Source organism: Cyrtonyx montezumae, unplaced genomic scaffold, assembly GCF_038088225.1.
Source record: "Cyrtonyx montezumae isolate F1298 unplaced genomic scaffold, pur_monq_1.0 scaffold_4, whole genome shotgun sequence".
Taxonomy (NCBI): Eukaryota; Metazoa; Chordata; class Aves; order Galliformes; family Odontophoridae; genus Cyrtonyx; species Cyrtonyx montezumae.
Window position 1 is genome coordinate 2,521,201 of NW_027072045.1, and position 20,327 is coordinate 2,541,527.

The 20,327-nt window shown below is 45.1% G+C and overlaps 1 protein-coding gene across 1 annotated transcript in view; it reads left to right on the forward strand.

Annotated features, from left to right (window-relative positions):
• The first annotated feature begins 515 nt into the window (after positions 1-515).
• The window catches only part of ADAM12 (ADAM metallopeptidase domain 12), a 169,840-nt gene continuing 150,028 nt past the window's right edge, over positions 516-20,327 (forward strand). Inside the window, exons 1-2 of the mRNA XM_065746986.1 lie at positions 516-793; positions 13,562-13,695. Coding sequence (XP_065603058.1) covers positions 676-793; positions 13,562-13,695 — 252 coding nt within the window. The 5' untranslated portion in view covers positions 516-675. The remainder of the gene's footprint in view (positions 794-13,561; positions 13,696-20,327) is intronic.

Below are 20,327 nucleotides of genomic sequence, written 5' to 3' on the forward strand. Positions count from 1 at the left end.
AAAAAAACTGCACTATAAAGTTGAGCGTTGGTTTGCAGGACTGGGAACTCTGTGTCACTCTGCAGCTCTGTGTACTTCAGAAAGAAAACAAAATGAGTGGGAAGCACGACAGCAGCACACAGCAGCATCGGTAACCCCTGAGCTCTGACACGGGCAGTGCTGCGGGCACGGGGGAAGCCGGGCGGTGCGGGGTTTTGGGGGGGGGGGAGGGAGCCGAGCGGTGCGGGGTTTTTTTTTTGGGGGGGGGGGAGGGGAGGGGGCGGTGTCAGGAGCGTGCGGGGCTCAGCTGTTCCGTGCGGGGAACGCGGCCCGGCCCGGCAGGGCGGCTCGCTTAGTGCAACGGTCAACAGAATTAGCCTTGCCAAAAAGAAAAAAAAAAAAAAAAAAAGAGAGAGAGAAAAGGAAATAGAGAGAGAAAGAAATAGAGAGAGAGAGAGAGAGACTCTTCAAACAGAAAAAAAAAAAAAAGCACCAAACTTTTTTTTTTTTTTTCCTAAGAAAGCAGAGCCCAACTCATCAGCGGCTGATGCGGGAGCAGGAGGGGTTTGGAGTTAACTGCATGCAGGAAATCTCTCACATCCTGAGTCCCAGCTCTCTCCTCTCTGTAACTGTATATGATGGTGCTGCTCTCCAGCCCCAGCTGATGAAAGTTTGCCTCCCTCAGTCCGGGCTAAGATGTCAAAGCGTCTCCACGCGGAGCGGCAGCGCTCCCCCGCTCCGCACCCCTCTGCGCAGCTCCCCGTGCTGCTGCTGAGCCTCAGCGCGCTGCTCCTAGCATCACCCCGAGCTCAAGGTAAGTCCCCGAGATCCGCAGGGCGACGCGGGGAGGGTTTGCAGCCCTTCCTTAAACCCTCTCTCCGTTTCCAGCTTTCCCCTCCCCGTTCCTCGGGGGACCGGGCACTGTGCGTGGGGATCCCCCGCACCGCTCTCCGGGCCCCTGCTCGGGGAGTAGGGAAAGGCGGAGCAGCCGAGATGGTCGGGTTTGGGTCGGTGCTTCCCAACCCAGAGCAGGAGCTGCGGGAGGGACTCGTTTCGGGAGCGGGGCTGATGCTGCGGGGATGGGAGACCCGCGTGGGGCTGGGTGCGGTGCTCCCCGTCCTCCTCCTGCCGCTCAGGAGCAGCTGACGGTGCGGATTTCGTGTGCGTGGGGGAGAGAGAAATCGTCCCGCGTGAACGCGTGGAGCGGCGCTCAGCGGTGCGCGGATCTCTCTGCGTGGGACCGCAAACTTTGGCTCGGGACTTTTGTAACTTTAAACTCCGCGAATGTTCGGTTGTGTCCACGTTTGTTCGCTGCGGTTTGCTAGGGGAAGGGGATGGGGATGCTTCAGCACGAGTCAGCCTGAAATCCCAGGGCGGGCAGAGGAAGTTCATGTATTTAATTGAGTACTTAAGATGAGTGGTGATGGCCTTAAGTTGCACCAGCGGGGGTCAGGTTGGATATTAGAAACAATTTCTTCTCTGAAAGAGTGATGAGGCACTGCCCAGGGAGTGAAGGGGTCACCATCTCACCGTGCTCAGGAGCAGAGATGTGATACTGAGGGACGTGGGCAGTGGTGGGGTTGAGGATCCTCGAGGTTTTTTCCAGCCTTCATGATTCTGTGATTTATGTTCATGGATTAACTCGAAGCTTTGCTTTGCCTTTGTGTGGAACTGAACTTCTCCCGTTCACTGCTTGTATTTCTCACCTTGCACCAAAGCTGGGGGTGTGCCTGGCTGCATCCAGGAGCCTTGGGGTGGGATGCTCCATGCACACACAACAACATGAGCATGTCCCAGAGTGGGTGACCCTGTAGTGAAATTAAAGGGCAGGGGCTGTGTGGCTTGGATGTAACACTGAGAGGAGACAGAGAAATGCTGAGCGGTGTGGAAATCTTACTAACTTCAGTGTGGGATTCCCAAAGAGCTGAGCTGAGTTTCTAAGGTTGTGTTTGCACTGATACTCCCTGGGAAGCATCCATCAGCTTCCTGTCCTCATAGCAGGGGTTGAGCAGCAGTGGTGCCCCCTGACTGTTGCAGCTCAGATGGATTTAGGCTTTCTCTCCTTTAATTTTTCCTCCTTTTTCTTTTTTTTTTTTTTCCATTGTAGAAGTAGAGAACAGCTTCAGCATTGCTGCTTCTTGGTGGCAGAGGTGCTGAAAGTCACAGCCACTTGCTGCTGGGCCCAGCAGAGCTGCCTGGTCTCAATCAGTGCCCTTGGCCATGGTGGCACATGTCCCACAGGATACCTGGCAGCCCTGCAGCATCTGCCTTGGCTGCTCCAAACCCAGTGGTGATGATCTGTGGTGCTGTCAGGGCATCCCCCACCATGATGCCCACATGGTGATGAGAAGTCAAGCATCTCTATTGTGAAACCATTTTCCAGAGCCCAGCTGGGCTTCCTTCTGTCAGTATTCACGTGCATGTCCTCTCCAACATTTTATGGTGCTAATGGCCTAAGTCACACCAGCAGAGGCTGCTCTTAGTAGGGTAACTCTATGGCAAACCAAAAAATATGTGGCTTGGGTAGGCATGTTGTAGGAGTGCTGCTGGTTCTGGAGGGGACAGTGCAGCACCAAGGACAATCCCTGTTGTTTCTGGAGGAACAAAACACAGCAGCAGAGCTGGACTAGGTGAGAAGCTGTAGGCACTCCATCCTTTGAGGAGTTCAAGGCCAGGTCTGATGGGGCCCTGGGCAGATGGATCTGGTGGGGGGCAACCCTGCCTGTGGCTGGAGCGTAGGAACTGGATGATCTCTGAGGTCCCTTCCAACCCAAGCCATCCTATGGTCTTGGGTCCCTGCCAACCCGAAGGCTTCTGTGATTGTCTGGACTGTATTAAATCCTTACCCTTTGATAAAAGGATCACATAATGATCAAGGAGAGGTGGTATTTTCCAGTAGGCTCCCAATCCAGGAGGTTTTGTTTATCCCCAGGGTGATTTTGATGACCATCAGAAGGGACTGCTGATGTTTGTTACTCTGATTGGCCTTACATCTATCACTGTCGTTATCTCAAAATAATGCTTTCATGCCTTTTGTTGTTGTTGTTTTGGGTATTTTGTTTTCTTACCTGCTACAATTAGGGGATTCATTACTGAGCTTAGTGCTAACATTATCAGGAGAAATCTCATCTGATTATGACATTAAACTGCAGTCACCTTAATGTCTGAATTCACACCTGGCTCCAGGCACTGGTACAGCAGCACAGCAACAAGTGCTGGAAGTGCATGTAAGGTTTGCATTAACAATATGCAGCCAAAGTACACACCAAGCATTTTCTGAAGGAAAAGACATAAAATCTTGTTATTTGACAGTTGTATAAACTGTGAAGAGCATGCATTCTCCTATCAGAAGTGGCATAACTTATGCAGTACTACCAACACAGAGCACCCGATAACTGAGGACAAGTGCCCCAGGCATTTGGGTGCCTTGGATTCTCATTCTTGCACTGATATTTACCTGTTTTTTGCTGCTGGGCAATCTTTTGCCACTTCAGCAGTGAGAGAGGCCAAGTGTTGCTTGCTGAAAGGATTATTCTCAGTGCTGGGTATTCAGTGTCACTCAGGAGTTCAAGAACACATTAATACCAAGCATGGTGTTGGCATCAGTGCTTCAAAAAGCAACTTGACCAGCTGCATCACCTAATCAGAAATGCTTATCCCTCCTTTTACATTGCTTAATTAACTTATTTTACGCTGCAAATAAATGGCACTGCTGTTGCAAACAGGATGAGAAGGGTTGGGTTGGTGTGGGGAGGGGGTCATCTGCTGCATGATCAATGTGGCCAAACCGTGAATTGGATGAACACGTCCTTTCTCACTGAAAAGTAATGATTTTATGATATAAAAAAGTTTCTTCTGCAGCTTTTGTTGAAAGAAATAGTGTCAGTGTTCACAAATCCAATGTAGTAGCATTTGTCGGATGAGTAAATTGAAGAACAGTGGTGAAATGACAGTGGTGAAATTTGGCTGTTTTCTTGCATCTGAAAACGGTTGATCAGGAGAAAGTGAGAAGTTTCACGTGTGACAGATATATCCTGAATGCATCAGAATATGAACATTACCAAATCAAAGTGTTCAGGGGTTTTGTTTCGATGTAGTCACATAAAAAGAGTAAATTACTTCTGGGCTTCACCATAATGGTCTATGAAACCTGCCTGGAAGGATCTGAAAGCATTCTGGTGGCATGGGAAGGTATCCTGGATGTTCTCCCTGCCCTGAGGAACAATAAAAATAAACGCTCATTGTTCCCTTAGGAGGTGTGAAAGTCGTCAGTGATGGACCTACCCAGTGCCAACAGCATTTGTGGTAGGGCTGCACATACAGACATGGGCAGGTCATCTGGCTTCCAAAGCATTAAGTAACCCTCAGTTCTTATGGTTCTTCCTATTTTTTTATTTTATTTTGTTTTTCAAAGTTGGATGGCAAAATTCAGTGATAGCTTATGGGTGCACTCCATTCTTCTTTGTCCCATATTGTATCATGTGAGGAGCAGGTATTTCCTTTACAAACAAAAACACATGATGGATATGAGCTCCCCAGCTCAGTAGCTCCTTTGCTAGGCTTGGAAAAGAACCACAGATGGTTTCCTGTGAACATTTACCTAAATTAGTACTGAAATTTGCTTCAGCTGGGTTTGTCTGCTTTCAGTGCCATTTCCCAGAGAACATCTGAATGAGTGATTTGTGTGCATGTGATGGGCAAAACTCAAACTCCCACTCAATAATTTTATTCACTGGTGATTGTGTATTGTATCCAGGATAGAACACTCCTCAATACAGTTACACTAAGGATTCCTTGTGTTCAGTGGGGGAGGCTATTAAATCATTGGAAAGAAAGGATTGTCCGGTACCTTCTAAAAAAATGAGAGGAAATTGTATTTTGGGGAATAATTTTTAACTTAATTCAATGGAAAGCAGCCTTTCTTTGGAAGGGAGCATCTGGAAAGGAATGCTGGATCTGGATTTTCTTGCAATGATGTGGACTCATCACTGAGAAGTGAATGTTTTCTTTGATATCAGAGCTCTGTGGCTTGGTTGCATCTGTTCTCATAAAACACAGGTTATTATTTCTCTACCCGGACAGGTGATACTTTAGGCACTGCCTCTCTGATGCTGAAAGGTGTGAGGCTGAGTTTGTAACTGGAGTGAAAATCTCTAGGGGGTCCTTTGGGACCTTTGGGGTCCTTGGGAAAGGAGCAGCAGTTTGGGAAGTAGGTGATGTATCCCAGTAGCACCTGTGCTGGGGGGATGCTGAGTTAAGATAGGGCATCCTTCACTGTGGCACCCTGGAGACACCTGTGGGAAAGGCAGGATGCAACCCTCAGTATGTTTTTTACCTCTTATTAGTCCCTTCCTGATTGTTTTTATCAGGGAGGACGACCAGATCATTTTTAATGGTGTGCATCATGACTTGGAAATGAAGTGTGCTTAAGATGAGATTTCCAGTAAAAAGACAAAAGTTCTCCAAAGCCATTATCATCACACAATCATCACAGATTATATTGCTTCCTTTTCAAAGCTGCTTTGGGTCTGAGTCTGGCATTTATGATTTGCCCTTTGCCGCAAACACTCAGCACTGAGCTCTTCCGCAGGGACCTCTGGTTCCCACCCATCACCTGGTGTGCCAAAATGCCCTCCAGGTCAGTGCTTCTCTGGTTTATATTTCCCAAATTTCAAAGTATTCTCTTCCAGAAAAAAAAAAAGGACAGCTCTTTCATCGGTCTGATCCTGAATAGTAATTCTTCAGACAAAATAACATCTCAAATGAGGCTGGACAGCTGTTTCCCAAATAAAGTATACGTACGTATTCTACATGCAGCTTTAAAGCTTGGTTTTCATCAAATGCCCTGCAGCCTCCCTGCCCTCTCCTGCAGTCAATGGCAACTGTTGTTCTCAGAACCCTGTTTGTCACGTTTTGTTCTGGAGAGCAGGGAGGACGTTGAGATGTACTGGCTTCTCTCCTTGAGCACATTTCAATATTCATTTTGTATAACGAGAACCCAAATCCTCCTCGCATTACTTCTGCTTTAATCACACTGTGCTCTCCCAAGGTTGCTTTAATCTCATTTGCATCAGCTATAGTGACTGGGGGTGATGAGCAGTATTTCATCTGCAAACAGAGGAGAGCGACGTTGGGTGCACGCCTGGGAAGGAACTGCCTGTCCTGGCTTTGTTACAGCAGAGAGTGGTGCAGCATCCCGATTTGGGGAGCAGACATTCAAGAATTAGAATGAACAAAAGCTATTTCTAAGGTTTTCTTGAGGACCTGTCAAGTGTGATCGTTCCCTTTTAATTTTCCAGCAAATGTCTTTCTGACATGTGCTAACTCCAGAGGAGCGCGATGCTGCCGAGTGCAGCAGACATCATTTTGTAGTTTAGCCATGACATTGCTGTATATGAGAACTGAAAAGTTATATAGATATTACACCAATATATAAACCATGTGTGTTAGAAAGACAAGTTCAGTTCTGAAATATTTGACTTAGCTATGCTTTTCACTTTCAATTCGTGCCAAACATGTGCTGCAATGACTGATGGAGTCATACGGTTCCTTGAATAAAGCACTTTATTGTGCGCAGACTTAGAGCCTCCCAACAGTTGTATTACAGAAGCTTGAAGATTAAGATGATCCAACTGCTTAGGGGGTATGTTCCACAATGAACATTTTGTTTTTCCTTTTTTTCCCCCATCTCTCTCTCTTTTTTTGCCTTAAAATGTGTCATGGGTTTGTTCAGCTGGTCGCACGGTGACGCTGACCACGCTGCCAAGCAGCAAGTGCCCTTCCCTTGGAAGCACTCACTGCCATGTCCATGTTAAAACACTGCACCAATGGCTTTCCCCAGTTTATGGGATGTCGTGGGGGAGGGGACTGCTTCCTGATGACAGAAGATAGTTCTTTGAATTATAAAGCTGAAATATGAAAAAGCATGTTAGTGGTGCTGCGTAGTTACAGGGGTCGGTGTGTCTCAAGCTCCTATTTCTCAGCTGAGTGATCTCTGTGAAAAATCAGGTGGGCACACTGCACAGCTGTACCCAACCAGCTGGATGCTGAGCTACAGAGGAGTGATAGATGCAGGAAGAACTCTGCACCTCAAATTGTGCTCAGTTTTGAGCCCGTCATCACAAGAAAGATATTGAGGCGCTGGAGCGTGTGCAGAGAAGGGCAATGAAGCTGGTGGGGGTCTGGAGCACAAGGCTTATGAGGAGTGGCTGAGGGAACTGGGATTATTTGGTCTAGATAAGAGGACGCTACAGCTACCTGCAGGGAGGTTGTAGTGAGGTAGGGGTCGACCTCTTCTCCTTTATATCTAGCTCTTCTCCTTTATATCTAGCTGTAGCAGAAATACTCAGTCACATCCTGAAGCAGTGATGGAGCACAGGTGGGAAGGCAGGGCCAACCCAGGGGAGCTCAGCTGCATGCAATGTACCTGAGTGACCAGAAGGGCTGGAGCCAGGATCCACCCCTTCCCAGACCTCATTTCAGGGTTGGCAGTGTAGGCAAAGGGCTCTTGCTGGAGACCTTTGTATGTCTGAGGCCATCCAAGGTAAGCAGATTTTTTTCCTTTGTTTCTGTGTCTACAGCTCCTGTATTTGGGCATAGTGGTGGAGTTACTAACCCTGAAAGTGTTCAAGAAACTGTCAGGTGTTGTACTGAGGGCTGTGGTTTAGTGGGAAGTATTGGTGGTAGTTGGATGGTTGGACTGGATGATCTTGGAGGTCTTTTCTAGTCTTGATGATTCTATGATTTTGTTCTATGTAAGAAAACCCTAAATTCAGAAATGCCCCCAAGATTTCTGGGTGCTGCCTGTCCTCATATTCACCAAAGGCCTCTGGTGACTTCTGTTGTTCCAAAGGTTTAGTACACAAGGAGTAATTTTACATAAAGGAGGAAAGGACAGGACTCATGCCTAAGGAGGTGTGTGGGATGTGTTCTGAAAGTTCCTTGTGTTCACATGCCTGAGGTCTTGGGTTTGGGAGTGAGGGTGGAGTGAGAAAACAAGAAAACTTTCTGCATCGTTATGTGGCTTTTTCTTAATAACTGTTTTTCAAGGCAGGCTGTGAAAGGAGCAATCTTTAAAGATTTTGTGGAGAGAATCAATGTACTGCCTTGATGTGCAAAGATTAGGGTAAAAAGTCATCTGTGGCTCTGAACTAATACTAATAAAGACTTTACAGAGGGAGAGAAGACTTGTATTTTATGCACAGCCAGCCCTTGCCCATTCTTTGTGCTTGAACACTTGTAAGTGCTGTTAGCAGAGTGATGGGAAGAAATCAGTCTGGTGGGGTTTCTGATTGTGGTTCTTGTTTTTATGGGTGTGTTTTCAGCTGGTGATTGGTATTGAGCCTGAGAAAAACTGACAGTTGACTTCTAAGGCAAATTGCTCCTTCTCGTACCCCATGCAAGGCTTCTTTCCTTCAACCTTTGTGCACTGGAAATCTCAGTGTTTTATTTTGCAGCAGACTTGCATCTTATAGTATAATTTGACTTATATTAATGAGTTAATATTTATTAACAACATTATTCATGTTTTGAATGGAGGAGCCACCATTTCTGAGAATGGTGTCAGCAAAAATTGTGATCTGGACTATATTTGGCTTTGGTTATGTATTTTGTTTTGTTCTTTTTCTCCTCTGGCTGTTATTTCATAGCACAGTGGATGACATGATGGGTGACAGGGAGTGGGGCTGCAGGTGGGCACTGCATGGCACTGGGGTGGGTGATGACAGTGACGAGGTTGTGAAGTTCTTTGGGGGGCCCTGAGGGTGTTGTGTGAGAGTGACTGGGATGGGAAGCATAGATGGTGTTCCCAGTGTCTGCACAGGAAAGAGGCAGAGTGCTGTGGGTTTGTGTTATGGTTAATCTATGTAGGATGATGCATATGAGTTGTCCAAGCCATTGAAGCATGCTGTGCACAAGCAATGTGAGCTGGGCTCCGTGCTCTGCCAGGCAGCTCGCTCTGTCCCATCAGCCCATCTCATCCAGACCTGCCTGGACTGTGGAGCACTTGTCTCTTTGTTTATTGCAAGGAGAAATACATTGTGTGTCCTAAAAGCTTATTAATTTTAAGTAGATGGGAATCTGGAGTGTGTCTGGGCTTCTTCAGGAGGCAGTGGCCCCTGAACTGGGATGCCACATCACATGCATGGAGTTTGTTTTGCACAGAGCTTGTGGGAAATGAAATACATAGAAAAAGATGACAACTCTTTTTAACTGCCTGACCAACAAGTCCTTGCATGAGAATGTGCAAAGAGGAGCTGTAGCTGTACACCACAGATGAAAAATATGTAAGTAGCACAAAAGTCACTGACAGATAACATCTACTCATCTTGCTATTTGTACAAACTGTCTTTCATATTACTGAGAAGAAGAATGAAGGGCACTGCACAATCTTATGGGCTGCTCTTGGATCAAAAGCACTACCTTCAGTGCCCTAAAAATAGAGAACAGATTGACACAGCTGTGAAGTTTTCCTTGTGAACAAGTGAGAGACAAGCATGCATCAAGAGAAACTGGGCAGAATTTCACTGGAGTGGAAAATAAGTATTTGAGTCAGAAGGTGCTTGTGACACAAAAGATAGGAAACCTGGGTCCAACAGAAGTGCCTGGCAACATTGATGGCCTGATTTTCTTCCCCTCTAATGACATGTTACAGAAATCTAAATTCTCTAATTTAAATTATTACACCATTTATGCTGCTGTATTACCAGAAGTCCCAGTAGAGGAGAGGCCTCGTTATTAATGTAACTCAAACAACTCTAACGGCTGCAGCTTTGAAGAAATCCAAGTGAAAACGTGTAGAACTGACAAAGAGTGGCAGAGGAATTACCAACACGTCTGTGTAAGAGCAATGGCACTGGGAGCTCACAGGAGGAGACTGAGGTGATGGAGACCCTCCATTGGCACAGCCCTCTGCTCTTGTCCCACTGTGCTCCTCTCCTGGGAAGCCCTCTAGGAGGGCTGCACCGGTGCTCTGAGCTGGGTGGCCCATGATCTTCAGAGTACTGAAGTAAGTTTTGTTCAGTCATTGTGCAGGAAACTAAATGAAGTGTCCTTTGCTGGGATAAATCTGGTGATTCCCACTTGGCCTGAGGCAAGGGCTGTGTGATTGCTTCAACCCTGCAGAGCTGCCAGCAGCCCTCCCACTTCTCTGCCTGCATGGAAACCCAAACCTCCACTCAGATTCAGAATTACTCTGGGGCTGCACATCAGTTGTATTTTTTCAAGATTTCCTGCACATTTCAAATTCAACATCCACGTCTATCTGTTTTTTCCATCCTGACTCATCAGGACTCTTGTACTTTGCCTGAACTTGGGGTCTCTCTCTATCCAAACCTCATGTGTCTGGGTCCTGTTGCTGAGCAGGGCTGGTGGCTTGTGAGTTGCTATCATCTTTCCTATCTCAGGTCTATGTATGGGGGTCACTCATCATCAGCTGTGAGCCCTTGTTTCCTGCTAGGCGTTCTTTGAAGCTGTGAAGTCAAGCTGTGTAATCCCACCTGGAGGATTTACCTTTGTGTTTTCCCCAGCTTTTATTTGAGAAGATTGATCTAATGCTTGCCTATCAGTTCTGTAGATGCTGCAGTCTTAGAGAAACAGGCACAGCATGTTGGCATCACGATCTTAAAACAGGGAGGAACAAAAAACCCAACTGCTGTTTTCCTTGCAAAATAACTTGTGACATGGATATGTCACACTGAGGACAGCTGGGAGCTGAGCAACTGTGCAGTGCTGGGTGCACATTTGGAGAGCTTTTTGAGAGGAGGCCACGTCACCAGGCCATGGTGCTCTCTCTGCCTGTGCAGGAAGCTGTGATTTTTATCACCCACATTGATTTAAATAATAACAACATCCAGATAAGCAGCAGAACACTTGGCGGAAGGAAAGGATCTAGACAGAAATTGATCTTGCATTTTATAAATGCTATGGCTTCATAAGATTTTGCAAGCCCTAAAGCATGTCTGTTCTGTTTCCCCCAAATAATCTTTCCCAATAAAGATATTACTGTTGCCCATAAACCTGTCTTGATGTCTGTCTCCAGACTATCAACACTTGTATGCAATGTGCATTTTCCAGTGTGCAGATAAATAAGCATGTGTGTAAGATTAAATTTGCTCATTGTAACCTTATTCTTCATGCCCCATAAGCATCATCCTGCCATGTAAGTGTTCCTAAGTAACAGAAGTAGGAGGGGCTGTACTAAACAACACCATGTAGATGTGATTCACTTTGCACATGTTATTTGCATCATAGTTGCACTTTTTGGACCATGCTATGTAAGGAGGGAGTAATGTATGTGTGCAAATGCTGCCCACCCCCCTTTCTTTTGTTTTGGATGGTACTGTAATGTTAATATTTTCTGGAGTTAATAGGAAAGGCAACTTACCTTGCTTGTGTAGGAGTAGCAGAAGGAACTTGAAGCCTCCTGGTATCTAGCTGCAGCCTGTGGCATAAGGCTGTGTGGAAGTGATGCAGACAGTGTGTCTGCAGAAGGAGAATTGTGCTCCTTAAGGCCTCGGCTGCACTGAGCTTGCAGAGTGCAAATCCTGTGAAATAATGGAAGGACCTGAGTCACTCAATTCATAGAGCTGAGGCTGCTCCAGTGAGCCAAGAAAAGAGGAAGAAATCGGGGCTAGAGCCAAGCTTTTCTCATTTCTCTGAGATATGCTTCATAAATTTCTGCTCTGTGAGGGAGCTTCACAGCTGATCATCAGAATAAAGGGCTGTGAGGCTCCATGCAGTCCAAATACTTACTAATTAGACCCTTCTGGGCTGGTGAGGTGATATCCCATACCCCTCTACAGGGTGAACAGGGTTGGGGCATCACTCCTGTGCTGGCGTCGCATCCTGTTACATCAATGGGCTGTGCTGGGACAGGGGGAGAACCCTTTCTCTGCATGGAGAACTCTCATCCTCAGGGGATCTGAGTGTCCCAGATGGCTCAGTGTGTTGGTAGGGCAAGTGTGACAAGCCCCACCAACCTTCTGACTTTCTCATGGAGCCTGCAAACCATCCTCCTCTTCTCAAGGTTTGCTCTCGCTAACACTTCTGGATTCTGTATCGTGGTTTCCTTCTTTTAGGACTCTTTGCTCTGACAGGTACAGTGCCATTAGTATGCCTTGTGAGAGGAGAAACAGTTGATAAATGTTGCATGCGAACAGCTTTCTGATATTATCAGATGACTTCAACTCATACTATGTGTAAAAGCAGAGCATTATTTCAGTGTGAACTTATATTTTCTTCCTGGATATTTTTTTCCTTATGTGAATGTGTATCCCTGGTATTATGGGGTTCTTGATATTTCATGACCTCATTGCATGTCAGTATAGAAATGCTGAAGCCATGAGGACAAGTAAATGTGTAGTCTTTTGCTGTACACAGCTCAGACTTGTTGAAATGTAATGCAACCACGACTTGCCACGTTTAGTCAAGTAAGACGGCACATGAAGTGTTTGGGGGATAGTGAAATACCAAGGGTTAAAAACCTGGTAAATCTGCCATGTGCAATAAACCTGGAGCATTTAGGTACCTGAAACAGGCTTGTTCTCTCTGTACTCTATGGCTCAGACTTGCAAAGCAACCAGGCAACTCCACTGCTGAAGTGGGTAACACATGGGGAAAATCTGGACTCATTACCTGTTCTTTGGAGCTTGTGTTGTGACACAGCCAGGTTTGTTCATCCTAGGGGAAGAATGTCACCAGTATTACATCCCATGCATACCATCTTCTCTCCTGCCACTGCTGCAGTGGATTGGATCCAATGTGTTCGATGTGCTTGTGTCCAGGAAAAGAAGGACCAAGGGATTTGAAATGGATAAGACTCGTTTCTTACCTAAATTACTGAAAAATATCCCTAATAAACTCTTATCTCCTTTAAATCCCTGCAGCTTGCTTACCTTCTTAATGATGATGCTGAAATGACAGTCAGCTATTGAGTTCCCCCTGCTGTCACCTTCAATGAAAAGAGTGAAACCCTAATATATTTATTAATGTAACACTTTAAATAGCTGGTGCCAATGCTTTATGCTTCTGACTCAGGTGTTGAGTCCCAGCTCATTGTCTTTGTGCTCCAATACCTCTGCTCCTCACCTTATCCTGTCTTTGTGCAGTGCTGAACACCATGGTCTCTGGGACTCACCAATACAAAAGTTTCTAGTTAAAGAAGCAGAAAGTAATACATGAGAACATCTTCATAAGTAATAGCAACTTTTGTATGTCTCATGGTGTAAGAACAAAAATCACCTGTACTGTTTTAAAGCTGAATTTCAGGTGCTGCATGGGTTTTTTGCTGTGCCCTCATCAGCTGCTCAGTGGCTCTCCTATGTGGTCTTTGAACTGCTGACACAAATACAACATCTGTTTGAAAATGGAAACCATCTCAATGCTTTCTTCCCTGAACTCCAGCTCTCCTGAAATATTGTGTAGGTTTAGACAATAGCTGTGTGAACCCACAACATTTTAATATCTAATGCTTTTCCTGAATAATTTCCTTTTGAAGTGGGCTGCCAGAACCCTTAAATAACAATGTTTAGGTTGTCATCATACCCTGCTCCCTCCTAATGTGAAGTGCTTCTTCCTCTCCTAGGTCAGAATGTGGACAGCAAGTTGGAGCCCTTGAGACAGCAGATGCTGAAGGAGCAGTCAAAAGATTATGAGATAACAGTTCCTTTCCTTTTGAATGGAGAACAGTGGAGACCAGAAAACAGCATTTCTTCCAAGGTTAGTCTTTTTGTGGTTATTTTGTCGTTAGGTTTTTCCCCTGGATGGGGCAGTGAAGTGTACTTTACTTCAGCGTAGCTGTTATAAGTATGTATATTAAATCTTAGTAGAGAGTCTGTGATTTTTATTTCCTAACCTGAGAAATTGGATGCTACTGTAAAGCAGCATTCTTATTTCTGATGGCAGAAATGGAGATAGTGCTTTTAATGAAGTTAACATACGTGGCCTGAGATTGCCTCGTGCAACAGTAAAGCAGCACCAAAATGATGGTGGGAGACTGAAAGGAGATTGTTCTCCTATCTTGACAGACCATGATAAGCTTTTTTCTTCCTTTTCCTCAGCCATTGGCTGATGAAATGGGCAGCTATTTTGAGGAGAAAAAGGCCTGTTTTCTGTCTCTTAGGCTCCAGACTGTGAGACAAGCTGCTGTTGCCATTGTTATCACCAAAGATGTCATGAGTCTCTTTCCTAACTTTTCTAAGCCAGATTTTTAGGCCCAGTGTTGTTCCAGTTTCTTTTTAACACTGTTCATTTAATTGTCAGGGTAAAAGTAGTGGAAAGTTAAACTTTTTAATTGCAAAAACATTAAAACACAGACAGTAACCATGAAAACAGTGCCAACAGCCCATTAGAAGGGACTTTCTTTATTGCCTTGTGAAGGTGTTTGGTGGAGAAGGCCTCCTTGGCTACTGCTTTGTGTCGTGCAGCTGACTGACAGAAACAGATATGAAAAGAGACTTCAGAACAATGAACCTGACATTCAGATAGATTGTCTGGGTGAAAACGTTGCTTTCATGCTCCTTTCCCCCCTCCTCCTATATTGGAGAGAGAGGCCAGTCCTCAGTCTGCATATCTGCAGTGATGAAAAGGATATCATTGTGGGTGTATAATGGCTTATCTTAGAGAGATAACACAGATGGCTTGGTCCTAGATGCATGCAAACTCTATTTTTAGATCATTTAATTAGAAACAGCCATTCTCCATACAGAGCTCTTTCAGCTACTCACTGTAGCTCTCTGAAGGAGTTACAACAGAGTATCTTTACGTGAGTAATGATAATATGATTTATATCATTAATTTGTTTCCCAGAATTGCCTTCAGTTTAAGATGAACATTAGAAAAGATTTGTGGTTTGGTAGAAAGATCCGCGTGCTGTATCAGCACTTTTTTTCTTTGAATACTTCTTTTCCATGGAAACTGTTATAAATTAAATACATAAAAGTGCAGATCGGACTGTGGGAAGAACAACAGCATTAAACTGGTAGAGGAGAAGAGTAATGAATAGCTTGTCACATAAATATTGATCAAAAGCACAAAAGCCAAATACTGTTGTGTTCAGTGGTTAAATAGGACCTATTGTTCTTCAGCTTATTTCAAAGTGTTCCTCTATTTTATTTTAATTTTAATGCACTATAAAAAAAAGTACCAAGTACTGTGTACTTGTAACCAGGGGAATGGTATTTCAGTAGAATATATAGGAAAATAAATAATGTAGTGGTTATAAAAATGCCAAAGTATTTAAGTTATTTGTGTATAGATAATTGCCTCGCTATGAAAGCCCTATTCTGCAGTCCTCTGATCATAAATAATCTTCCTTAACAATTAGTCCCTCTGAAACCACACTAGTATTTAGTGTAGCATACCCTTTCATTCTGATCTTAAGGATAAAACCATCCTTTTATTTACCCCAGGAGTCATTGTGCTATCTACTGGTATATCTCATTCAGAGCCTGTCCTGAATTATTATTAAGCTAATGACTTTCTTCTTGAGAGCCATCTATGCCGTGCTGTGTAGAGCAGAAGCAGAATGCCTGCTCGTGTTTGTGCTGACATCAGTCCCGCTGACTGCTCACACAAACACTGTCCTGCTCACCAGGACTACTGAAAGAAAAGGGAAAGAAATGTTACTGAGCTGTAACCTGGTTTTATTTTTAATATGCTTTGGCCAATTTTTTGAGGTCATCTAATGATGAAGGTGCTTCCTATGCATGTTGGTTCAATTTAATCATAGGAATAACCCAATTTTAAAATCGGGCATGTCGTCAAACTATATTTTAAGAATTTGGGTTTTCCTAAGTCTAAATGTAGTGTTTTGTTTCTGTGGAGAGCCTATCATCATCTGGGCGGATCGCTTCTCTTTCTTTTGTCTCCCCACATAGAAGCTACAAGAGACAAAGAAAGGATTTTAGCATTGTTCAGTAACTTTTTTTCTGTCAGGCTTGAAAAGATATGCATCTCCCTTCAAACTCTTGATTATAGTGATGTATATTTAAAAAATAATGTATATGTGCTTAACATTATATATAATGTTTAACGTATACACTTAACTATGGAAATGAGTGTATTTTTTTTATTCATCAAGTTGATGGTTGTTAACTCATCTCTTGGCATCTTCTGTCGTATTTGGGAAATCCAGATACTTTTCAGCTGGGCTATTTGAGTGGTGCCTGGTCACATTCTTTTATTAACTGGAAATAATATTGTGTTGCTAATCCTGTGCAAACTGCTAAAATTAGTGGCTGCTATTTTGAGTACCAGTTGTTGCTAGTTGGGAGTTGTATGGGAACTGCTGAATCACGGCCTGAACCACTGATTGGTCACCTGAGGTGAGCACCAAGTCAGCCATGGGGGCACAGGTGAAGGTGATATACCTGTGTGGGTGGAAGGGGTGGAGCCTAGTTCCTCCTCTCTCAAACCCCATTTAAGGGCTGACCACCACCAGGGAAGGATCTCTTCTTGGAGATCCCTCCCATGTGGAGTCCTCTGCGAGCCTTGTCATCTTAAAGGTGAGCCATCTTCTCTTTTGTATTACCTGTATAACTGTTTGTATAGAACTACTTGAAATATACCATCTTCTATACTATTCCCTGGTGGAGTATCGTCATTAGGAGTTATTTACTCTACATTTGGCGAGCCAGGCAGCTCTAACTAAATCCATAATGTCGTTTATTTGGAGTATATTTAAATGGGCCAAGGGGGAGAACGTTACCCCCCTAGAACAGATAATCCCTGGTCTAATTCCAGGATTCATGGGGTCACCCTACTATGGATTGGCATCCGTTATTGAGAAATGGGGACCCATGCGGGTTCCAGGGACTGCCGCTCCTTCTCCATCTTATTTGACTGACTACTTTGTAGGATTAGATAAAGACATACTTATTACCAAGGAGCGGCGGTTAGCTGCCTCTGCAGTAGCCTGGCCATTAGTAATGGCCATACTCAAGTTAGATGTCGCAAATGTTAATATGGAAACTGAAAATCAGTTATTACGAGACCGTATTGAGAAACTGGAACAACAGCTGGGTACGTTAACAACCAAAAAGCCTGGCCTAAATGTCCCCACAAGACAAATAAGGAATATATTGGTAGAAGACACCCCAAAATCAGAGGAAGAAGACTCTGATATGACAGGGGAAAAGATCTCTAAGGCAGATCTCGAAACTCCATCTATGATGGACCCATTCGAGATTCGGCCTATTATAACTCAAAAAACAAAGAAGGTACAGGATAGACCAGCAGGGGTGCCTCCTGACCAATGGCCCCCTGCAGAAACCTGCCTCCATGTGACCGCTCGTCCATACACAGCTAATGAGTTGATGGACCTAGTACAACGGTTCCATCAGAAACCAAGAGAAAGCATACCATCATGGCTCCTAAGGTTATGGGATGCAGGAGCTGAAAGTGTTTTAGTAAATGGAACAGAAATGTCAAAATTAGCATCTATAACGATAAACCCGGCATTAAGACAAAGATTATATGCAGCTGTCCATTATAATGAGGAAAACCATTCTATTATAGATTGGTTGATGGCTGCATGCCGCTTAACATGGCCCAATAAAACCGATATCCCTCTTAATACTGGTTTGTGGTCCTCTATGGAGGACCTCCAGACCTATATCAGAGAACTGGGTATGAGGGAGGCTCTGTATGCGGACACTTTTGAAAGCCCCGATACGGAAAAATTTACAGCGGGCATGAGAGATCTAATACTACAGCAGGCCCCCTCCCACCTATATGGGATGTTGGTTTCCATATTAAATCCGTTGGTGGCATCAGAAGCCATCGTACAGCAGGCAGCCCAGTTAGTAGCAGACTTAGGGGAGACGGAGCGCGTAAGAACCAGGCGTAATGTTCGTATAGTGGAAGATGCTGAGGCCTTCCCTATTAGAACTAAAAAGCCTGCTCCACGGATGCCCCGATCAGGCCCCGTACGGGTATCCCGGAGGACTATGTTTAATGATCTCATACGGGCTGGGGTTGCATTTACCAAAATTGATGGGCAACCCAACCATGTTTTGTTACAGCTGTGGAAACAGCTTAGAAATGATCAGAAATTTCAGAGTGCTCCCAGAAAATCGGGAGTACGAATTATAGAAAAAACACCAACAACAACCTGGAATTTGGCTGACTTTATAATACCGAACAGAAGGAAAAAATATCCGCAGGTGTCACAGGCTACAGTGCCTGAGCCACCTGTGGCAAAAGATTTAGATCTGGCAAAATTCATGGATTAACGGAAAATTCTGGTCCCCATAGGGCCTCTAGCTGTGACCGGAGGCCCTATGTAGAACTAACAATATTCTGGTCCAGGACAAATGTGCAGAAGGTGATGGCTCTAGTGGATACTGGCGCAGAAACATCGATTATATATGGAGACCCAACGAAATTTAAGGGTAATAGAGTGATGATTGGTGGGTTTGGGGGACAGACTATTCCAGTCACCCAGACGTGGTTGAAACTGGGGGTTGGGCGTCTCCCGCCCCGGGAGTATAAGGTGTCGATTGCCCCAATTCCAGAATATATCTTGGGCATAGACATTCTATGGGGTCTGGCTCTCCAGACAACTGTGGGAGAGTTCAGACTACGGCAGAGGTACATTAGTGTCCGGGCAATACGGACAATATTGAGGGGCCATGCGAAACATGAGCCCATTTGTTTGCCAAAACCACGCCGGATTACTAATGTAAGACAGTACAGACTCCCGGGTGGACAAGAAGAAATATCAAAAACAGTGCAGGAATTAGAGAAAGTAGGTATTATAAGGCCTGCACACAGCCCATATAATTCCCCCATATGGCCAGTACGGAAGTCGGATGGAACATGGAGAATGACGGTGGATTATAGGGAACTGAATAAGGTCACGCCGCCCATCCATGCGGCCGTACCCAATATTGCCTCCTTAATGGACACTCTTAGTAGGGAAATTAAAACCTACCATTGTGTCCTGGATTTAGCGAATGCGTTTTTTAGCATACCTATTGCTAAAGAATCACAAGATCAATTTGCATTTACGTGGGGAGGCAGGCAGTGGACCTTTCAGGTCTTGCCACAGGGGTACGTGCACTCACCAACATACTGTCATAATTTGGTGGCACGTGACCTGGCTGATTGGAGGAAACCAAACAGTGTGAACCTATACCACTATATTGATGACCTCCTGTTAACATCCGACTCACTGGAAGCAGTAGGGGAGGCAGCAGATTCATTAACTGCCTACCTAAGTGAAAGAGGATGGGCTATCAATCCTCAAAAAGTGCAAGGTCCAGGACTGTCCGTAAAATTTCTAGGGGTAGTCTGGTCAGGAAAGACCAAAGTATTACCTGATGCCGTCATAGATAAGGTTCAGGCATTTCCAGTCCCTACAACACCAAAGCAGCTGCAGGAATTCCTGGGTATATTGGGATATTGGCGTTCCTTTATACCTCATTTGGCGCAGCTGCTGAGACCTTTATATAGACTTACCAAAAAGGGCCAATTATGGGACTGGGGGAGAACAGAACAGGATGCTTTTCAACAGGCGAAACAGGCGGTTAAACAAGCCCAGGCACTGGGTATATTTGATCCTACCCTTCCAGCTGAGCTAGATGTTCACGTAACTCAAGATGGCTTTGGCTGGGGCCTGTGGCAACGTCAGAGTTCTGTTCGGACCCCCATTGGATTTTGGTCTCAGGTGTGGCATGGAGCAGAGGAAAGATATAGTATGATTGAAAAACAGTTATTGGCTGCCTATTCTGCATTACAAGCGGTAGAGCCAATAACCCAAACGGCCGAAGTTATAGTCAAGACTACATTGCCAATCCAGGGGTGGGTAAGAGATCTGACCCACCTTCCTAAGACGGGGGTGGCCCAGGCACAGACGGTGGCACGATGGGTTGCCTATCTCAGTCAGAGGAGTAGTCTATCTTCCTCACCGTTGAAAGAAGAGCTTCAGAAGATTCTTGGCCCAGTAACGTATCATAGTGATGCACCAAAACAAACTTCGGTTGCTCCACCACAGAAGAGTCCCGTCCAGGAAGGAAAATATCCTATTCCTGAAGATGCCTGGTACACGGATGGGTCCAGCAAGGGCAACCCAAGTAAGTGGAGAGCAGTAGCGTACCATCCTGCCACAGACACAATCTGGTTCGAAGAGGGGGATGGTCAAAGCAGCCAGTGGGCAGAGCTGCGGGCGGTGTGGATGGTTATAACCAAAGAACCTGGTGATGGTATCCTGAATATTTGCACAGATAGTTGGGCTGTGTATCGGGGGCTCACTCTTTGGATCGCACAGTGGGCCACCCAGGATTGGACTATCCACTCCCGACCGATCTGGGGCAAAGATATGTGGTTAGACATATGGAATACAGTCAAAC